This window comes from Tricharina praecox, assembly GCF_024521635.1.
Source record: "Tricharina praecox strain CBS 144465 chromosome Unknown BZA05scaffold_24, whole genome shotgun sequence".
Lineage (NCBI taxonomy): Eukaryota > Fungi > Ascomycota > Pezizomycetes > Pezizales > Pyronemataceae > Tricharina > Tricharina praecox.
Window position 1 is genome coordinate 597,139 of NW_026250426.1, and position 20,747 is coordinate 617,885.

The 20,747-nt window shown below is 55.6% G+C and overlaps 5 protein-coding genes across 5 annotated transcripts; 2 read left to right on the forward strand and 3 right to left on the reverse strand.

Annotated features, from left to right (window-relative positions):
* The first annotated feature begins 484 nt into the window (after positions 1 to 484).
* BZA05DRAFT_407236 (HotDog domain-containing protein) lies at positions 485 to 1,901 on the forward strand. Its single transcript, XM_051484611.1, has one exon. The coding sequence runs from the start codon at positions 925 to 927 to the stop codon at positions 1,717 to 1,719; it is 795 nt and encodes a 264-aa protein (XP_051336842.1). The 5' UTR covers positions 485 to 924; the 3' UTR covers positions 1,720 to 1,901.
* A 1,997-nt stretch (positions 1,902 to 3,898) lies between these two features.
* BZA05DRAFT_141597 (uncharacterized protein) lies at positions 3,899 to 7,212 on the forward strand. The gene is made up of 2 exons (XM_051478901.1): positions 3,899 to 4,337; positions 4,420 to 7,212. Exons 1-2 carry the CDS (start codon positions 4,092 to 4,094, stop codon positions 7,117 to 7,119), a joined length of 2,946 nt encoding a protein of 981 aa, XP_051336843.1. The 5' UTR covers positions 3,899 to 4,091; the 3' UTR covers positions 7,120 to 7,212.
* Positions 7,213 to 8,182: 970 nt separating this feature from the next.
* Positions 8,183 to 10,366, reverse strand: BZA05DRAFT_141604 (uncharacterized protein). The gene is made up of 2 exons (XM_051478902.1): positions 10,044 to 10,366; positions 8,183 to 9,989 (listed from the first exon to the last, which is right to left on the reverse strand). Exons 1-2 carry the CDS (start codon positions 10,092 to 10,094, stop codon positions 8,367 to 8,369), a joined length of 1,674 nt encoding a protein of 557 aa, XP_051336844.1. The 5' UTR covers positions 10,095 to 10,366; the 3' UTR covers positions 8,183 to 8,366.
* A 1,131-nt stretch (positions 10,367 to 11,497) lies between these two features.
* On the reverse strand, positions 11,498 to 15,985 carry BZA05DRAFT_426912 (uncharacterized protein; the record flags this gene model as incomplete). Its single annotated transcript, XM_051486032.1, has 4 exons — positions 11,498 to 12,607; positions 12,665 to 14,539; positions 14,598 to 15,662; positions 15,740 to 15,985. 4 exons carry the CDS (start codon positions 15,983 to 15,985, stop codon positions 11,498 to 11,500), a joined length of 4,296 nt encoding a protein of 1,431 aa, XP_051336845.1.
* Positions 15,986 to 19,438: 3,453 nt separating this feature from the next.
* BZA05DRAFT_421144 (uncharacterized protein) lies at positions 19,439 to 20,500 on the reverse strand (the record flags this gene model as incomplete). Its single annotated transcript, XM_051485680.1, has 8 exons — positions 19,439 to 19,470; positions 19,508 to 19,530; positions 19,566 to 19,610; positions 19,761 to 19,786; positions 19,937 to 19,938; positions 20,202 to 20,281; positions 20,323 to 20,366; positions 20,405 to 20,500. 8 exons carry the CDS (start codon positions 20,498 to 20,500, stop codon positions 19,439 to 19,441), a joined length of 348 nt encoding a protein of 115 aa, XP_051336846.1.
* Positions 20,501 to 20,747: the final 247 nt, after the last annotated feature.

Genomic DNA, 20,747 nt, shown 5'->3' on the forward strand with positions numbered 1-20,747 from the left:
CATGGTCCGAACTGTCGACGGCCGGCGGGTACGAGAAACCCCGAGATCGAACAAGTTTGAGCGGGGACGGATCTGGGAGTTAAAATTTCCGGCGAGCAGTACTTACAATATATTTATGGAGTGTGCATACCTAGGAGAAGGCTGTTTCCGTTGTCAAGTGTGTACATACCTCAGCCCACATAAGAACCGTAACACTCCGGCACTCGGCCTTGCGCGAACCGAATCATGCGTCGGGGATGCCGATGAAGACAGTATAGCCTACTAGTATATGTATAGGTAGGTCGGATTCTCACCAAGATGACAGCCTGAGTGCTCCTACATACACTCCGTACTTCTAGATCTGGTCCACCTGTCAACGTTTAAATTAACACCGGTGTCCATCGGTGTCCGTGGGCAACCCGTGATCGCGGCTGGACACTCTAGGGTGCATCCCGCGTAGAGTGTGTAAAGTGTGTAAAGTGTGTAAAGTGTGTAAAGTGTGTAAAGTGTGTAAAGTGTGTAAAGTGCTCGCTCATGCAGCAATAAGTAACGATGCGAACAGCTGTGCGCCACAGACATGTCAGCCACATACGGTTCGTACCAACTCGGCCGGTAACAACCACCACCACCACCACCACCATCGGCCACTCCAAACAGTATAGATGTGTCTCCTGTTGATTCCGTCTGATTTATCTGTGGTGAGGCCAGGTCTCCGTTCAGTGTTGTTGCGACGACGATTGTTGGCCTGTGATTTGTTGTGGTTCTGTAGCCCCTGATTTAGCGTTGTCCGGATCAATACACGCACATGCAATCCCACCCCCCCCCCGGCCGATCGCGTGACAGTCCATGAACCTCGGTCCACTCCGTCGACTAGGTAACTGAAGTTCCCCCAACTCCAGCTTCACCTTCAACCACGCCACCACACAGATATATTCTACAGCAACCATGTTCCGCCCGCCACTACTCGCCGCCCTCCGCGGCGCCCCACGACGGCACTCCAGCACCCTCGCCGCGCGCCCCGCCGCGCCCCTGCGGCCCCTCCGCGTGCTCCTCGCCGCGACCTCCATAGGGCTGCTAACGTTCACCTTCGGCGCGGCCACGCTGAAGAGCATACTCCCTGGCACCGGCCCAATCGACGGCTCACCCCTGCACTCGCACGACTCGCCCTTTAACCTCCCCTCGCTCACCACGGGCGCATCCGTTCTCGCGCGCAACGCTACCTACCAGCGGCTGCTAGCATCCGACGAGTGGACCTTGATCCCGGACGTCGCCGAGTCACTCCCCCTCCACGTGCGCGCGACCAAGCTGATGTCCGGCGCGCTGCGCGGCCACCGCAAGATCACCGCCAATGTGAGGTTTGTGCATAAAGACGGACTGCGCGCAGTGTCCCTGCTGCGACTGGGGAATGCACTCTGTGGACACCCGAATGTGGTGCATGGAGGTGTGCTGGCGACGGTTGCCGATGAGGCGCTGGGGAGGTTGGCGATTGCGCAGTTTCCGGACGGGGGAGGGGTGACGGCGAGGTTGGTCGTTAATTACAGAGCTCCCGCGAGGGCCGTCGATGATGTGTTTGTGTGGGATGGCGTTAAAGTGCTGGAGGCGGAGGTGGTCGAGGTCGGCGAGAGGAAGGTTACCGTTAGGGGCATACTGAAGGATGAGGAGGGGAAGACGCTGCTTAATACTGAGGCGCTGTTTGTCGTGCCGAAGGGTTGGAGGCCGAGACCGTTGGTGGAGCATTAGATCATAGAGGAAGGGAGGGATAGACGAGTGATACCTGTGTAGACGGATAGAATAGAGTTGCTTGTTTTTGTTCCTGGCATGGTCCGGCACAGCATACGAGTGGACAAATCTGAGGCCATCGAGAAAGCGATCACGATAAAATATTGTTTCTTTGTTTGATCATCATTCAGTATCTAGAATATGGCGGCGTACTTTTTATCCCTTTCCCCAGGTGCAGTCCAAATGCCTGGCCCGATACAGTTGGGCCACCGGGCTCGGTGCAGCGTCCTGATTACTCAACCCTCCGCATGTGCGCCACGATCATTCGACGTATGTACATAGGTGGTACCTATCAGCACAACCTTCGGCCATTCCGAGTACCATCGCCGTGAAGCCTGTATGTACCTATCCGTTTGACATGCATCCCCGAGTGCCTCCCCATGAACACACACTCATACCATTCCATCCATTCTCCTGCCGATCCACCACGCCACGTGCACCTCGTCTCCAGAGTCCCGAGTCCCGAGTCCAGAGTCCTCGTCCCAACCAGCTGCGTCAAAGGGCAGCACGCACCAGCACGGAACATACCCCCGTCCCCCGTCCCCGTCCGCGTCCTGCTTTTATTTCCCGGCGGCGGCCGTCCCCACGCCTGGCGCCAAACACTTTCTGACGCACGCACGCACGTCGAGGGAGGGGATCGCCGCGCGCTCCACAGATCCCACATCCCACATCGCCGTGATCGGCACGAGCAAAAAACCGGCTGGGGGAGGGAGAGAGGGATCACAAGACTGCGTGGGGTGGGTTGGGTGGGTTCACTGGGTGGGAGATGACGCCTCATCCACACGCCACACTTCGGATCGGCATGTGCGAGTACTGCGAGGTGCTAGTGGGTAGGCATCATCCCTGCCTACTTGCTTGCGCGAGACAGGTTGCGCGATGACGTTGGTTATGACGGCCGAGTGCGGGACGGGGAAGGAGATGGGAAAGGGGGAGCGGAGGAAGAGCAGTGCTTCGAGGATATCATCAATGGAGACAGATGGGGCTTCGCTCCGCGGACTCTACATACGGAGGTGAACGGTAACTGACAACTGACAACTGTGGCTAAGGCCGCCGTGGGCCTTCAGCTGCGAGGCACCGCGCGCACCTCTGCTCTAACCAACCACCACACCTGTCGCGCGGTGTCGAGGCTCTGCGGGCGATTCTTCCCTCACCACCACCACCCCACTCCCGCTCCCGAACAATTCCAAGGGCTGTACTGCACTCTACCCACTCCCGCACTCCCGCCCGAAAACACTCGAACACTCAACCAGATGAGTAGGTAGACAGGTATGCGCGCCTGTCCCGTTGCGATGATGGCTGCGGTGCTCGACGTTGCCAATCACTCTCGCGGGCGGGCTGAACATCCGCGATCCGAAATATCGAGAGCTCGATCGCGGTTGGTCCGGGAGGATGGGGGGAGGGACGGAGTGGACGTCCTCATGATGCTGGCCGAATCGGTTCATGATCGCGCGTGGGCGGGGTTGCGGGGTTGCACAAACGTGGAACGGGGCGGTTACCGGACTGCGAGATTCTGCGAGAGTGTTGCGCCTGTGCCTGCGGTGACCAAACTAACCGGGAGATTGGTTTATTAGGCACTTTGTTTTTCTGGCGAAGGCTCGTCTTGTCTTGTCGCCATTGCCTTGGTTTGTGCACCACCGTACCGGTATCTAGAAGAGTACTCTACCTACGGAAACACTCCCAGACTGCATCTATCCCACCACCCTCATATTCATTTCATACGCACACTCACACGCACACGCGCTCCCCACGACTGTCGCTCCGAGTCTACTTCTCGCCGGTCCTAGTCTACAAAGAGAAACAAAACAAAACAAAACAAAACAAAACAAAAGAAAAGAAAGCAAAAAGGTCTTTGTTCTTGTTGTCCCGTGCGTGCGTGCGGCCGTCATCGTCCAATATCGCCTTATACAGGTGAGTGAATGATTGATTGACTGACGACGACGACGACAGAGCTCACACGACCAGTCTGGAGACATTCCAGAAAAATAATAATCTCGCATCGTCGGACGAGCTGGGAGCTGGTTATATTAGAGCGGGTAGACGTCGACGTGCATACATTGCTGCTCCATCCATTACTGGAACATAGAGCACATACTACCTCATCCCCATCTTTGGCACCCGGCACTTTGGACGGACGAGTGCCTACGACAGACCCCTTCCCCCACCCTCCAGATCGTTTCGCTTTGCTTTTGCGATTTGTTGCAGTCGAATCGCGAGAGAAGAGAGAGGACAAGAAATCGGATCACCCAAACCCCCAGCAACAGAGAGAGAGAGCGCCGTCATCGATACCGACACCCACCCTCCATAGATACCCAGAGGCGGCCTCGCGAGCGAGCATGTCCTCACCCACCAGCCCCACCACGCCGCTAATGCCGCTCCGCTCCTTCCTCAAGTCCAGCAATAGCAACAGCGCCGGCGCCGCCACCGAGTCCAGCACCTCGGACCCGCCGCCCTCCCGCCGCCGCTCGCTCGTCAATGTCCTCCGCAAAACCGTCGAAAAGATCTCAGGCACTGTTGCGGGCTCTGCAAGCCCGCGCGGCGTCGTCGCCGCCGCCGCTGCTGCTCCGGAGCCTAGAACTCCTGTAAGTGGACTAAAAAACGTCACCTCTCCAAACAAGCAAGCAAGAGCGGGAACTAACTAATGCGCGGGGGGCGCACCAATAGGCCCTCGAGCAACTACCAGCGCTCAAGAAGGAGCTCGTGATCCGCAGGCGCAATGAGGTCATATCGCCGCCTCCGCCGTTGCCTCCTGCGGCCCCTCCATCCCCCGCACTGACACTGTCCCCGGCGCCGTCGCTACGCACCGTCGCGAAGAAGATGTCGGAACCATTGGACAACGACGAGCTTGCTGTGTTTTTTTCTGGGGCGCCACAGTTCTCGCTGGTGCATCTCGACGACGAGGAGGACGACGACGACGAGTTCGCGCTGCAGCCGAAAGTGACGTTTCCGTTTGGCGGGGGGAGTGATGAGGAGGCGGATCTGCGCCCGCCTGGTCATGCCGCGTTCGCGCTGTGTATGGCCGCTGAGGAGGAGGCGATGGTCGTTAGGGAGGTGCCCCCCATGGCCTCGTTTGTGGGATGGGAACCCGGTACCGTCGGCTGGGAGTATTTCCTCATGTTGCCGGCTGGGGATGCGGATCGCGATCAAGAGCAGGACGAGTTCGAGGGGAATCTTGATGAAGGCGGGAGGGAACGGGGTGGAGGGGTAAGGGAGAGGGAGAGGGGGAGTGTCAGGAGTGTTGAGGTGGGGTATATCGTCGAGAGGCTGAAAGAGCTGGGGGCTATCTGGCAGGCAAAGAAGAGGAAACGTAGGGCGCAGCAGATGGGACGTGCCGTCTTCGAAGAAGAGTCGGAGGATGACGATGAGAAGGGAGGGATCCCTACGTCCGTCGAGATGTACACGCATCTGTTTACACACCTGCTGTATCCGCCGACAAGGATCGCGACGGAGGACTATGCTGATCCGTACAGCCTGAAGGTGCAGATCATGGCGCTCATCCACGCCCTGGGGAAGAAGGTATGGCTGGACTTCAGCATTGTGCGGTGGCGGATCAAGTTGGGACAAATATTGTGGGGCGATATCGCCACGACAGCAGCTATGGAAGACGACCAAGACGGCGAGGAATACGAGGAGTGGGAGGCGACTACGAAAGAGAGCGAGAGGGTTTGGCTGCTGCTGCAGATCTTGCTTGCGTGCGAACTTCTGGTGCGGATGGACACGGTGCTCTCGGACGAAGAAGATCGGAATCGGCGCCGTGCTTCGGTGCGATCGAACCAGCCGCCCCCAGAATCGAAAGAGCAGATGCTTCAGCGCTTCCGTCACGAAGGAGGACGTAAGGTTCAGTGGGACATCGTTCTCGCTCGCCGCTGGCTCGACAATATCCGCATCGAAATGGACGCGCTGAGCCCCAAAGCTTCGCCCGTCGAAAAGGAAACGGAGAAATTGTCTTTCTTGGCTCCTCCGAGTCGCTGGTTCGGTATCGCCCAAACGCCGCCTTCGCCCGAGCACTCCGACCCCTCGACTCCTGATCTGAGCGAGGTGGCCGACGCGCTGCTGCTTCCTCGACAACCCCGCCGACAGGTGGAAGGACTTTTGCACTTCGCCAGGAAACTGCATTGGCCCAACCTCGACTCTCTAGCACAACAGGTGATCTCGAGAGCTCCAGCTCCGGGCACCCCCTCCTCCGCTAGTGCACTGGGAACACCTTTGGCGTGCGGAACTCCTCTATCGACAGCGGCAAGTTCGTATTTTCCAAGTCCGATGCCGCGGCCAAAGAGACTACGAGAAATCACCTCCGAGGTCGCACCCACCCTCCACCGCCAAAAGTCAGCCAACCTCACCGTCCCCTCCGTTTCCGGATGCGGTGGGTGGCTATCCCGGAGTTACCTCACCGGCTTGGTTCTTCCCGGCGAAGGCCTGAACCACCTGATCATCTCGACGCTGCTGGAGAACGATCCGGCGGCGGTCGAGGTCCTCGGCTTCAACGCGAATCTTTACGGTGGCTTCCAGTACCTTGGGAAAACGTGGTGGAGCCGCTACTGCATCGTCGGCCGTGTGATGGCCGGTTTCGACGGTGCTGGGGAGGAGAGCGGGTGGGTCGGTCCCGTGAAGGGCAGTGGCGTTTCGATCGAGGGCGGAGACGAGGACGTCGTTGTCGGAAACATCCCGGACGGCTGGATCGACGTTCTCACGCAGCCTTCGCCCGATAGCAAATCCCCGCGTGCCCTCGAGGCGAAATCGGTCGAGCGGGATTGCGACATCCGTGGGCGGGGATGGAAGCGAGGAACCAAGCCGAAGGAAGACGCATTCGTCACCGTCGACATCGGCGCCGCCGCCGCAGACGCGGATTTAGATGTGCAAATCAGGGGGCTCTACTTCAACCCCGTCGAGCAGCCTTCGCCTTCGCCGCAAACCCCGACGGACGAAGACGTCGACGAGCGCGAAGCCGAAGCCGAAGCCGAGGCCGAAGCGGCCGACCTCCAGCCGTACGAAGTAGCCGCACACATCCTCGTCGGCCCCCGTGGCGGCAAAAAGCTGCTCAACGTCCTCGAGCTCAAATACGACGTCAGCTTCGTCTCTGCGTGGCCGTGCTTCCCCTCATCGCACGGGCAGGGACATCTGCTCCATCGCAGCTACGGCTACACTTGCTTACGCATCGAGGACCTGCCCGGCTTCCATCCGGATGACGACGAGGAAAGAACGCTCGTCGTAAACACGTGGTCCCCCGCGCAGCGCGTGCTCCTTTATGCTTGGTGCGCGCATAGGGGACGCTCTGCGGTTGTGGCCACTAGGGGCAGGACCTGTGTTGCCTGCGCGGTTAGGGAGGCCGCCGCGCTGGCGCTGGGCGTGGTGGTCGTCGTTTGATTGTTGCGTTTGCTTGCTTGTCGTATGGGGGGTATTATGGAGTTATTGATTGATTGGTTGATTGACGATGATGGTGATGATGACTGGACGGACGTTGCTTCTTGTACTTATATGAGATTTTATTTGGCTTTGGCTGCGGTTGCGGTTGCGTATATGTTACATTGTTACATTGTTATATTTGTTATATGATATCTTGTGCGTGCGTGCGTGGTTCTTGTTTGGCAGATTGGCGGATTGGCGGATTGGCGGATTGGCGGATTGGCGGATTGGCGGATTGGCGGATCCACTTGACAGAGCGGAGGGAGGGGGGGGGGCGATTGGAGGTTAATTGGGTTAATGGGGTTGATGAATGTATTATTTGCGTGCTGGACTGGACTGGGCAGGACTGGGCAGGACTGGGCTGTATGTACTGTATTATTTGGAATAAAATGTCATGGACCGGAACCGGATGGAGTGGTGATCAAAACAAAATCCTCAACGCGATGTGGGAGGAGCTCTTGGACAGTTGGCAGGTACGATTTCGCACTCTAGCTCTCCCTGACCGGGGAGGAGGAGGAGGAGGAGGAGGAGGAAGAATCCAAGCTGTCGCAACCCCCCGCTGCTCCGTGGTTCTCGGGTGCTTCACATGTCATCACCCGATGAGCGAGTGACATCACATGCCTCGGCCGCAGCGACAAGCCTCAATAGCGACTCTCAGCGGCGATTCAATTCCAAGCACCTCCTCCCCAGCTTCCCTCCTCTCTCTCTCTAGCTGTCCCTTCTTCCTCCCAATTATCAATCGATGATAACCCCCCCGTTCTTCCGCTTCTTTCCTCCCTCCTAGAGTATGTATGTACGTACGGCCAAGATCTCCAATCACTTTCGCACACATCAATCTCATTCCATTCCATTCACTTCGCTAGAACAAGAACAAGAACCAGTATAATAGAGGCCAAAAAAGGGTTGCAGGAATCGAATCGCAACGGTCCAGAAAGAAAAAGAAGAAAAAAAAGCACTACCAACTCCGAACGAACCACAACCACAACACGCAGTACAAGACGAGCAAAACACGGGGGGGAATAGGTACCAACGTATGTAGGTATCGGGACCAAAAATCAAGTCAACATATAACTCCAACAAAGGAAAGGGAAAGGGAAAGGGAAAACGATCATGAAAAAATGAAAAAACGAAAATACAAATTTGTAAAAATACACCGCCCCAATGAAAGAAAGGGAGGAAGAAAGGGAGAAAGAAAGAAAGAAAGAAAATCACACGTTCCCTCCACCGCCGATGCCGCCTCCACCACCACCACCGCCGCCGCCGGGAAGTCCCTTCCTCGCCACACCAGGCACACTCTTCCCTGCTACTCCCACTCGCGGCACTCCGGGCACAGTCTTGTCCGCCACGCTCCCCGCGCCCACAGCACTAGCTTTCAGCACCTTTTTCTTGATCTTCTTTGGACTATCGCCGCTACCGCCGACGCCGGCAGGCACCGTTTTCTTCGGTAATCCAGCGATGCCCGCTGCGCCGCCCATCTTGGGTGGTCGCTGGACCTTCGGTTTCGGCGGGCGCTTTGGCAGGCTGGCGGGCGCTTTTTGTGGCGACATTGATGCGGCAAGGGGCTGTGGTGGGAGTGAGGAGTTGGTATTGAGTGGGCTCTCCGAGTTGGCGGGTGCTTTGTTGTATTTGTTGAATTTGGGTTTTGGAGTGCCTGTGATGTTGGTGGTGGGCGTCGACGGTGGGAGCGGTGAGCCGGCGACACCAACGCCCGTGAGAAGCGTTTTTTGCTTCTTTTGCTTTAGTGGTGTGGTGCCCGGCTCGCCGAGCTCGTCTTTGCGCTTGCGTTTTTTCTGTGTTGGGTCTTTTGCTGGTGTTGGTAGTGTCGTAACGGCTGGTTGGGAAAGGGAGGGAATAGGTGTTCCTTCCTTCACATCGCCGGTAGCGGCAGCAGCAGCGGCGGCGGTGGCAGCAGCAGCAGCCTTCTTTTTCTTCTTGGGTGTGGTAGCTGCGGTTCCCGCTGGTGCAGCAAGCGCTGGCAGGTTCGATTTTGGCATCGGAGGCGGTAGGGGCTGTGCGGCGACATCGACCATCATTCCGGATGGATCTTCAGGGGCAGGAGTGGCGGCCTTTCCGATCGCCAGCTTTTCCGGACTAGGCTTCCGACTTGCCCCCTTAGCGGCATCTGTAGGCTGCAGCATAGGACTGCCGCCGTTGGATCCCGAGCCGCTATTATTCATCTTCGCCATAGCCGCACGCGAGCTCTTCCTTCCGCTGAGTCCCAGACACTTCTCGAGGTGCGCGGCATATCTCAGACTCGCAACCTTCTCAGTGTCGCAGTTGGTGCACTTGAAGTAGACGATACCCGAGTTCTTCGCCGCCTTGCCCGTAATAGCCGGTGTATCCTCCGCCGGGGAATCAGCATTACTCGCCGTCTCCGCTTCCGCCTGAGCCTGAGCCTGAGCCTGAGCCTGAGCCTGAGCCTGAGCCTGAGCCTGAGCCTTTTTCCCCTTCTTCCCTCCGGCAACCGTCGGATTCGGAAACGGATTCCCGTAGATATCATGGCCGCGAGTATTCTGCCAGGGGAGCTTGGCGCAGAACTTTTTCTTCTCGCCGTTTTCGAGCGTGATGGTGCCCTTCTGCAGCGTCTCGGCGGTGTGGCGCGGCAGGTGGCACCGTGTGCAGATCATCTCGGCGGGCACCGTGGCAAGCGGGTTTCCCGGCGGCATGCGAGGGACGGTGGGGTCTTCGGGGAGCGGCAGGCCCGCGGCTGTAGCCGCTAGGTGCGCCGCGTGCTGTTGTTGTTGCGTTCGTAGGAGCTTCTCGGCGCGGTGGGATTGTAGTACTAGGTCGTGGGTTAGGTTTGATAGTAGGTCCGAGAAGATCGCGAGTGACTGCAGTTCGAGTTAGGAGTGTCCGGGGAAGCTGGGACGAAGGGGGAATGGTACCAGGGCGGCCAATGAGCCGGGCGCTGGCTCTTGTGCGGGAGGCGACGACATGGTCGAGTTGTGGCCGTGGTGAGTTGTCGTCGTCGGGGTCGGAACAGGGTGTCGCGTTCCCGTTCAGTAGGCGCAGCCGCCAGCGCGGAGGTGAAAGTCGCCTTTCGGACGCCGTCGTGAAGTGGTAAGGATTGAGCTACAGCGGGCGGCGTCGGGGGGTTAATTTTCCGCGTGTGCGAAAGAGGGGTTGGTGGTGGTTGTGGTGGTGGTGGGTGGCCCGACTTGTTTGGCGGATATTGGGGTTGGTGAGTTGTTCACGAGCGAGTGTCGAGATGAGAAAGAAGATGCGTTCGAGCTTTGGTGTCCCTTTTGGCGAGCTCTCATGACAGGGGTGGGATTAGTGTCGAACGTGACCGTGACCGGGAATCGGGCAGAGCCGCAGGGCCTTTTTCACATGCGATATCACTCGCCGGATAACTGGCCCGGCGAACTGCCCAGAGTGAATTGACGCCCAATCATAGGCAGCAACGCAGCAACGAACCTACAGCGACAGGGCTGGCAGGAAAGAATGGGGCAAAAAGTCGCCAGTCAAGACAGGTCGTACTGCCAGGTATGCGACAATAAATTTCCCTTCTCTCTCACGACGCGCAACGACTTCGACATTTATTTCAAAAACATGTTTAATTTTGTAACCTCCCGTTCCCTCTCGTTCCCTCGTGCTCCCACATCCCACATCCCACATCCCCATCGTCAATTTTCCCGTTCCTATACACTTCATCCATCCATCCATCCATCCATCCATCCATCCAATTACACTCGCTCAAAAGCCGTAAGGAAACGAAACGCAAGGACTCAAAATATTCTACAACTAGCAGTAATAGTAGTAACTACAAGCACAAAGATCGAACAGACAGGAAGCGAGAAAAAAAAAAGGAAAGAAAGCAAGAAGAAGAAAAGAAGAAAAAAAAGTGGTGCACGGAGAGAAGCGAAGTGAGTCAATTCCGAGCCGTCATCGTGATCAATAATTGAAACCCCACTTGTAGAAGAACGAAGGCACGAAGCAATAGAGGGAGAAAAAAAAGATATAGGAAGGAAAGCAATATCCCCGTCCAAAGACGTGACTGTTTTGAAACAAAAACCAACCCCATATAAAAAAAGAAGTAAAAAAGAAGAAAACCCCACCAAAAAAAACGCCGGTTCGCTGAAACAATGGAGAGTGAAAAAAGAAAAAGAAAAAAGGGAGTTCGATGACAGCCATATGCAAAGCAAAAAACCCCACACCCACACCCCGAGCCACCGCTGCCACCACTTTAACATCATCTCTAATCGTTTGTCCAGAAGCTCTTCCTTTCTATTATGCACATACAACAACCTAGTCCATTCTACCTGATCCCACAACCGTCCCTTCGTCCACCGCCTCATCCCGTTCCGTCAAGCCCGTTTTCGTTTGTACATCGCGAGTGTTATCGCGGCACTTCAAGGGCCACCGAGGTTCTTCTCGGCACCGAAGCGCAACTTTCCATCCGGGCCAACATGGCAGCTGAGGTAAAATCGTTTGTCGCTTCGAAACTGGCCCGCGGGCGACCGTCCATCGAAGAACGTAATCGATCGAAACTTGGTCTGGCTCTATCCATGCTCGGTCGGTGTCTCTCGAGTGAGAACCGGCGCGGTGTGAACGTGCCTTCTCCACCGGGGAAGCCTGAACCATCGGAACCATTACTACCGTTTCCGCTGCCTCGCTTGCCCGCAGTGGTTGCGGTGGGCGCGACACTGGGGGGATAGATTGGTCGCAGCTCGTCATCTTGTTCGAACGTATGGGCGGGTGGTTTGACGATTTCGGAACTGACCGAGGAGGCGACCAACGATGGTTCGGTTGGTTTGTTGTACAGGTAGTCGAATTTGCCGTCTCGGACTTGCTCGCGGATAACGTCGATGTCGCGAGGGAAAAATAGCTTCTGCACAATCTTGGAGGCCATGCGTGGCAACAGACAAATGATGACAGTGATAACCGTTGTGGCCCAGAACGTCAAGGCTCCAAGAACCTGTTCGGCTGCCGAATAGAACGATCCGACCGACTTAAACTGCGAGTAAATGCCAGTCCACAAGAAAACGAGAAGAGTACTGATAGAGATGACCAAGACGAAGAGCCAGTCCCATCGGTATTGGTTGATGAGAACATATGAGTTGACCACAACGATGGCAGCGCAGGCAACAAAGACACCCATCTGTTCTCTACCACCCAGGTCTTGGCCGGTGGGACCAGCAAATGAACCCGTGTGGAAGACCAGGTATGCCATAAAGAAGCAAATGACCGATTGGTAGATGCCGTCGACCATGTAGATCCAGAACTTGAGTTGCGTCCATTCGAGGCGAAGAATACCGCGGCGATACAGTTGCGGTACGGCTAGTGAGACCTTGTCATCCACATCCTGATCGAGGATACCCATAAGGATAACTGGGACCGAGGTGAACGCAAGATTGTACAGCAGAATGTAAGTGTACTCGAAGAGGTAGGATCCATCGAAACTGTTGAAGAGCTGATACCAGAAAAGTGCAAACGTCCAAACGATGTTCTGTGTAACACTGTCAGCGGAAGGTCACGGAACGCACTGGGAGGACAGCAATCGTACCTTGTAGAAGAAGTTGGCAGTCATCTCGGCAAGTCGGCGGTAAGACCATCGTCCGTGAACCAGTACAAGTCTGCTGAGGAAGCGGAACTGTCCGATCGCATAATCCGAGCACATGACAGCCTGTCTGCCCTCTTCACCGGCAATACCAACGCCGACATCCGCCTCTTGGATCATAGCAACGTCATTCGCACCATCGCCAATCGACAAGGTCATAACATCCAATCCCTTCTTGACCATCTGACAGACAGCCGCCTTCTGACTGGGACTGACACGACAACACAGCACCGCCTTGCATTGTTTGCAAAGCAAGAGGAATTTCATCTTCAGTTCTTCCTCAAGCACAAGCTTAAGTGCGTCACCGTCGATAACCAGAGCATGAGTTGGCGGGGGTGGGTTGTGGTCTTTCTTGGCAGCCTCCAGCTCTTCCGGCGAACCCGTCATATCGAAATAGTCATGCAGATATTTATCCAGTAGTGCTGCAGCGGTTTCGGGTTTGTCTTCGTCGACTTTGAACATGATCAAATCCATTCCGTTGTCCAACAGGTTGCAGGAGAATCCAATGTTGATGGCAGTTTCGACCTTGTCACCGGTAAGAACCCACAGCTTGATACCAGCTTCGGCCAAAAGGGCAATCGTGTCGGGAACACCGTCTTGCAGACGATCCTCAATAGCAGTTCCACCGAGCAGAGTAAGTTCCCTTTCAATGGAATCCGAGACCTCCTCCAGCTTCTCTTCTCTGTTGTGAATAGCAGAGGCGGCGATGTCGTGTTCCCTGCTCCAAGTTTTGTACTCCTCCTCGGTCAATTCCCTCTGGGCAATGCACAGTGTGCGCAATCCTTCGCGGGCAAAGACTTCGAGATGGTCGGCGGTTTGACGTCGTAGTTCCTGTTGCTGACCTTTCCGTAGTCTGGAGTAGATGATGCTGTCGGCACCCTTACAGAAGATGAAGATTTTCCCAGTTTCAGGCATACGTACGATGGCGCTCATCCTTTTCCGTGCGGAGTTGAATTCCAAAGTGCTGAGAACCTCAAAGTACTTCTCGACACCCTGGACGTTGACGGTGACTCCATGGGTTGACTTGTCTACCAGACTGTAACCGCAGTCTCGGGCTGTAGCCACTAGTGCAGCCTCATCAGGTGATTGAGCTTTGAAATCGACGGTTGGCGGATCCTCGGAGATACGGTCGGGCAATACGGTGTGACACAGAGCCAGGACAAGCATGAAATGCGCGTTTGCCTTGGCCTGATCCTCGCCCGAGCTTCCCCGCAAATCGGCAACATAATCCGAAGAAACAAAGGTGATCTTGTCCTCGTTCAGGTAAGGGTTGTGACTGATCTGCTTCAGATTCTTAATCATCTCCAGTCGGTCCGCCGAGATTTGGGCGCGCATCCTCGCACCCTCCTCCTCCACGTTGATACCCTGGCGTTTCTGCATACCTGCTTGCGCTTCCGTGTATGCTTCTCCGTAGGGAACCCCGTTGACGGTACATTTCTTGAACTCCATGACGTTCTGTGTCAAAGTACCGGTCTTATCGGAAAAGATGTACTCGATTTGGCCAAGGTCGTCGGAAATGTTCCAGGATTTCGGTGTGCACGGATAGTCGAGTTTATCGTAATACATGTTCACATCGCTGTATATGAAGAATGCCTGCGCCAGCTTGATGATCTCAATACTGATGTACAACGAGATGGGTACCAAGTTTTGGAAGAGAATGACCGCAGTCCAGAAGGTAACGATACCGTCAACCGGAGGTGAACCGCCGATGGAGCCGAATTCGAAGTAATTGAGCGATTCGTTTCCCTTCGCCCACGTGACTCCTTGTACGATACCGGACAGAACACACATAATGAGCAGGATTCCGAAATTCAAGATGACCTATGTAACCCTTTAGCGCGGGTCCCAATGCAAGGGGAAACATTCCAGCGCAACTTACGTTCCAATTGAGTTCTCTGGAAATACGACTACGCTTGGAAGGTGTAATTCCCGCGTTCATCATAATCTTAGTTTCGTCACCTGTGAATGCCACGATTCCAATCGCCCAGTCGGTATTCCGGAGTGTGCAACCACGGAGAAGCAGGTTGTTGATGGAAACTGCCTCCGCCATTTCCACCTCGGGTTTTGAGGGATCGAGGGGATCCCTCTGGTTCCATTTGACCACTCCACTGTACGAGTAGAGATTCGCATGTGGGTCCTCGCTCTCGAGCACAAAGGCGGCAGCCTCACAGTCGCGGGCATGACGAACCTTCCTACCGGCACGAAGAGCGTGCCGAACCTTCAAGTTTGTCTCTCCATCGAGGTTCTTAGTCTCCACATAGCAAGCACCGTCGCTGTCGGAAGTGGAGAGAATGATGAAGTCGGCGGGAATCTCCTCATCGTTGTAGATACGAACAAAATCTCCCACGCGGACGTCTTTCCAGTATCCAACCTTAAACCGCGCAGTTTCCGCGGTCTCGCGATGAGGATCCACCAGGTTACCAAAGTCCCGTCCGCCGGGCTTCGTGTGTCGATCGGGGGCCGCATTCGGTGAAGGTACTGCCAGGTGCGTTGGTCTCGGGAGTGCCGAGTCGACCATGCCATTGTCCGATGGAGTAAATGAGAACCTTTGCTTGTCGGGTGTCGGCGAGGACACAGGTGTCATCTGAATGGATTCCGAAGCAACCGTATACACGGAAGCCCTGGTCTGCGTCCTTTGCAGGGTCATCAACTCGGGGTTCGATTTCGCCTTCTTCTTCAGCTTCTGATGCTTGTACTTGCGAACGAGAAATTGTAGTCCCCGCGAAGTCGCCTTCTTGATCTGTCGCCAGTACGAGATGTTCTCGTCCGTAACGTTCGGGTTGTGCCAGTCGACCAGGAGGTGTACAGGGGTATTGTTGAGCTCATTGTCCAGGACCGTTCGCCGGTAGTCTTCGATCGCGTCCTTGATCGCGGTGATCAAAAGAATGACAATCAATGGTAGGGATCCGATCTCGGGGTTCGAAGCACCAAAGATGGGGAAAATCTGCATTTCAACGGTCGTCAGTTCGCGGCCCCGATAATCGACACAGGGGGAGAGAGGGGGTGTAGAGTAAACCGTACCGCCAGGATGGTGACGAAAAGGAAGTAGATATTTGCGATGTTGTGAAACTGAAGCCATAAGTTCTTCGGCACGAATATTAAGGGCGTGTATTTTGCTGTGCGAATCTTGTTCCTTGAGAACTGCTGTAGAGGGGCTCCATCTTCGTCGAGCAGGTCGGCAGGAAGGGGAAGGTTGACGAAGATGCGCCGTTGGGTGAGATCGTCCTCGCTTCCCGCCATAGATGCCTCCTCTTCGCCATCTCTCATCTGACCGCCAAAGTTTCCCCCCGTGTTCTCCAGATCGGCCTCCTGTTGCTTTTCTGGAGCTCGCCGCATTGACAGTGCTCTCATGATCGTGTCTCGTTTCCGTGGTCCCTCGGCGCCGGGGTGTCTTTGGGTGGCCCACCGTAGCCTCTTCGTGGCGGGAGGCTTCCCCGACATGATGAGGGGGGGGGAAGGTTTTTTATTATTTAAACTCCAGTCTATCTATGGCAAATGTTGAGGTAAATTAAGTGGTGCGAAAGTCTCGTCGTCGTCGTGGAACGGAAGGGTGCGGTAGCGTGCGACCCGACGTGGTGGTGACCAAAAACCCGAAGAACGAATGAATGAACGAAGGGATGAACAAGATGGACAGCGGCAGCGGCGCGGTGGAGGTGGTGGATGGAGGGTGTGTGTGGAGGTGGTGGTGGTGGAGGTGGTAGGATGTAGAGGTGGGTTGGTGGTTTGGAACTGGAGGCAGGGCCGGAAAGGACTCGACCCGTGTTCGTTTGTTTTGTGGTTGCTTTCCTTTCGCACTCCACTCCTCTCCTCTCCTGCTTTACTCTCGTCTCCTCTCCTCTGGTGCGTCCGGCGCTGGCTGCAAGGGGGTGTAACAATACCTACAGGTTCTCACAGCTGTGTCGGCAATTGGATGGAGCTGCGGCGGTAGGCGAGAGAAGAAGAGGGCGTCGTGATATTATTGCGTGTTTGTGAGGTATTGGTATGTTGAAGTTTCCTCGATTCCAGGCGAAAGGAAGCGAGCGTGAGTCGAAAGGGACCGTGACGGAGCAAGGTGTAAGTGCTCTTTCTTAGCACGGGGGTGTTGAATGGGGGGGAGGACGATATTGGGTTGGTTTGGGAGGGTGAGGGGGGTAGTTAGGTCGATGCTTTTTTCGAGCGAGAGCAGCAGGAGGGCGCAATGACGATCAAGGACGGGGGCAACTGAGCAGAAAAGGGTGGCAGTGAGGCGATCGGGAAGGGGAGGGGGAGGTGGATTCGACTAGAGGGAGCTGGGGTGGGGGGGTAGGGGAGGCAGTGAGAGGGGGGCTTTGGGTAGGGGGCAATGCTAGAGATGAGGACACAGAAACGAGCGACGAATTAATATCGCGAACTCGAAGGGCATGCACTGTCGCTGAGCACGATGGCGTACGAGTGGAAGAAAGTACGGGCTTGGTATGGGTAAGGTATGGAAGAAGGTATCAAGCCGTGCTTTGTACCCAGGCCCCAAGTCACGAACAAAGTGCTTTCGCTCTAGGCACGGAGGCGGAACGGAAGGCAGAGAAAGAAAAGACGGAAGCCAGAGAGGAAAGACGGAAGGAGAGCGCCCTTCTTTCGATCGTGTCGCGGCTTTCACGGGCGAGGCGATGCAGAAGGAGGCGTCTTCGACGTTCTCCAGATTCGAAATGGGGGCTGCTAGTAGGGGTTGTGGAGACGGGTAGAAGCACTTTACGAGCACCTCCGTGCAGGCTGCAGTTCCTGACGAGACGGACTACTCGGATTCCGGCGCAGTTAACTCGATTTATTCTAACAGTCGGCACGCGGCGGCCTTCGAGAAGAGCAGAATCAGGCTACGGTGGGTAAGCAGGCAGGGCACTCGCGAGTCCAACAGAGATGAGGCCAGCTGAGCGCCACAGCCATGTCAGCCACCCATCAACCCCCATCAGCTACACAAGAGCTTGAAATCTATCTCCCGTTTTGTCCTCTTCGATTCGGTTGTCTCGTCAAGTTTTTCGTTGCGACGAAAACTATTGGCAGCGGTGTAGGTTTGTGACCGGTGATTTAGCGTTAACCACATCTCTCGGGATGATTTAACAGCCCGACTGCGGCACGAGCCACAGAACCACGCCAGTTGTGGCGTACAACAATTCCCACACTCCATCCCACCGGAAGAAAACCCCAACTCAAAGCCAAATCAACAAACAAACGCTATGTAGAGTGGTATATATACCAGCCAAGACGCCTTGACATGAGTTGCCGCAGGCTATATATCGACACGGCCCCGCGCCGGGAACTGGGCAGTGGGATTTGCCGCCATCGATGACACTGGTAAGGAGATCCGTCGCACGACTGCGCAGATATACAGAGCGGCTGGAACTCCGTCGCCCCGTCGACCCATCAGCCCGTGGACCCGCGGAGCTATCAAACCCCCTTCACCTAAGCACAATTGCGTGCTCATTCTTCATCATACACAGCGGTTGTGTATAGGTAGGTAAAGAGTCGCAATCGGTCGGTACATATCGAAGCCGATGGCAAGCTCAGGCAAACAAAACTCCGCCGAATCGCACGCCGGCCAAGATCACAACATCGATGAAGAGGAACCGATGGCGAATCAAGTCCGGTATGCCTGCGACCGATCAGTACGATCGCCGGAGAGAAGTTGCACTCCCTTACCCAACCAACAGAGAAATACACGACGGAGCGACTCACCGCATTGTTCCGGATATGTATGCTATGTCATGCTAATGGGGAAAACGACACTCGGGGTAAGGACGTACTGCTGAGGGCTGAGAAGCTGAGGTTTTTGTGGCGTGTGTCGTGTGTCGTGTGTCGTATTGAAAATGGAACCCAATGCACGGGGTAGGTATTTGACGCCCGCCGGGCACCAGAGGTCCAGCTGGACGGAACAAGTGAACGGACGGGCAGATCCGCACACCAAAACACTGGGTTGTGAGTCGGTCCAGAAACCCACCTTCCCAGTCACGAAGATCCTCCAAGTGCTGTTGTCACCGAGAGTTGCGATCTTACTCCACACCACCACCACCACCACCACCACCACAAGCGATGTTTCTATCAATGGCAAAGCATGGAGGCTCAGCTTCTGAAGACCGCGGAAGGGGTGGGGTCTGGTACATACGGCGCGCATCAGTTACTCTAAACCTGGACCGTCCGCGCAGGCGCCATACAGCTCCTAATGGTCCTAAGTTCTAACGGGTCCCAGCTAGGTATGCACCAGTAATCCTGCGGACAACTCCATAATCACCAGCCACAAATCTATATATCCGCAGGATTATCGCATCGGCTACTAGTACCAGTACAAACAGTAGAGTACAAAGACAGACTGCCACCCGGATTCCGGCACAGTCGAGTCTCTTCGCTTTATTTTACCGTCGGGCGTTGGCGGGGTGGGGGTGGGGGGCAGCCGGCAGCGGCGGACATTGGGAAGAGAAGAAACGAATCCCCAGTTGACGTCCAGCGCGCACCAGCAACAGCACCAGCACCTCCGGTGCATCCGTCGCACGCCGCTCGCAGCTGCAGAAAGAAAAAAAGTCTTACCGACATCATACGGTAGCTTTGCTGAGCAATCGCCACGCGCGCTTATTCATCCCCGTCATCGACCTCTCGATTCGATTCTCGAAAAGCCGACGAGCTTGCGGAGTTGGCCACAAAGTCCGATTCCCCCGTAAGGGTGCCGTCGCTAGAGTAAGGGTGCCGTAGTTAAGGGTGGGTGGGTGGTGTCAGTTTTCACTTCACTTCAGCCATCCGCAATGCGCATCCTGTGTCATCCAATTAGGTAGCAGCAGCAATACCTACTGGGTGCATGAGGCAACACGGATCTAGAGTATGATGTACGTCTATTCCTAAATCTTACCTTGTTTCCATACCGTATAACAGTGCGCACGTGGGCTGCTGGCTCCTATGTATGCATACGTGAGTGAGGCTGTGTTTTTGTGTATAGACTCTACATGGTCGCTGTCGTCTTCTGGGACGTCCTTGAAACCCGAGTGCCATCCATCATGTATGTACCCCAGAGGTATCCGTAGCTGCTCGTACTCTAGGTACGTACATGAGTGGAGTGCCGTAGAGACAAACCTTCAAACGCATGCAGCCCACCCACCACTTCACTCGGGATCGTGAAGAGTTCTTTCTTTTTCCCTCCTCCCGTCGGAGGTTACGCGGAGATCTGTCGGCGGTAACAAAGCACCTACCTACCTAACCCGAGTATGTAGAGTAGGTACCTACAACTGTAGCAAAGTACCATGCAGTCCCCTGAACATGAACCAGAATGCACCACAGTATTGTACATAATACTCATCATGTAGAGTACTTAGGCAAGGTATGCAGGAGGGTGTGGAACCAACACAGAAAGGCAAAACGACAACGGAAATAACAGAAAATAAAGGTATTCGGCCGCCCAGCCGTCGCTGTCTGTTGTCGATACTTTAATGATGTGTATGTGTGGTGCATCGTGCGGCTGATGCGATGCGCATTGCGATGCACTCCGCACCTATTTCTGTCTCAGCCTGCCAGCCAGCGCCCAGCGGCCTGCGGCCCAGCCACGACGACGAGTCGACGACACTGGACAGGCTACATACTCGTACAGCGGGCCCATCTTTGGCCCGGCTCACCGTTCACGAGCTGTTTTCGGCGCGTCAAAAGTCGACAACTCCTCCTACATGTGTATAGTAGAGTACCAGTACACACACATACCGGTACATACGCCGCACTAATTGCCGGGATGGGCGGCAGCTTACAAGTTACCAGTTGACCACTGACGGGCACCCAGAGCCAGAGCCAGAGGTCCATGGTTCTTCGATCTGTAGCGTTCTCCCTTGCCTTTGCCTTTGCCTTGCCATGCGTTGACGGAAGGGAAGGGAAGAGGGGGGCAGCGAACCAGCGAATGGGAGCTAGGTGCTCTAGAGTACCAACACCCCATGTCGAAGCAACCACCCAGCTTAGAGCTACGCTAGACTGCCCCCCCCGCACACATAGGGAGAACTTCGAAGGGCAGCGAGACGAGACCTGCAGCAGCGCAGCTCCGTCCACTCGACTC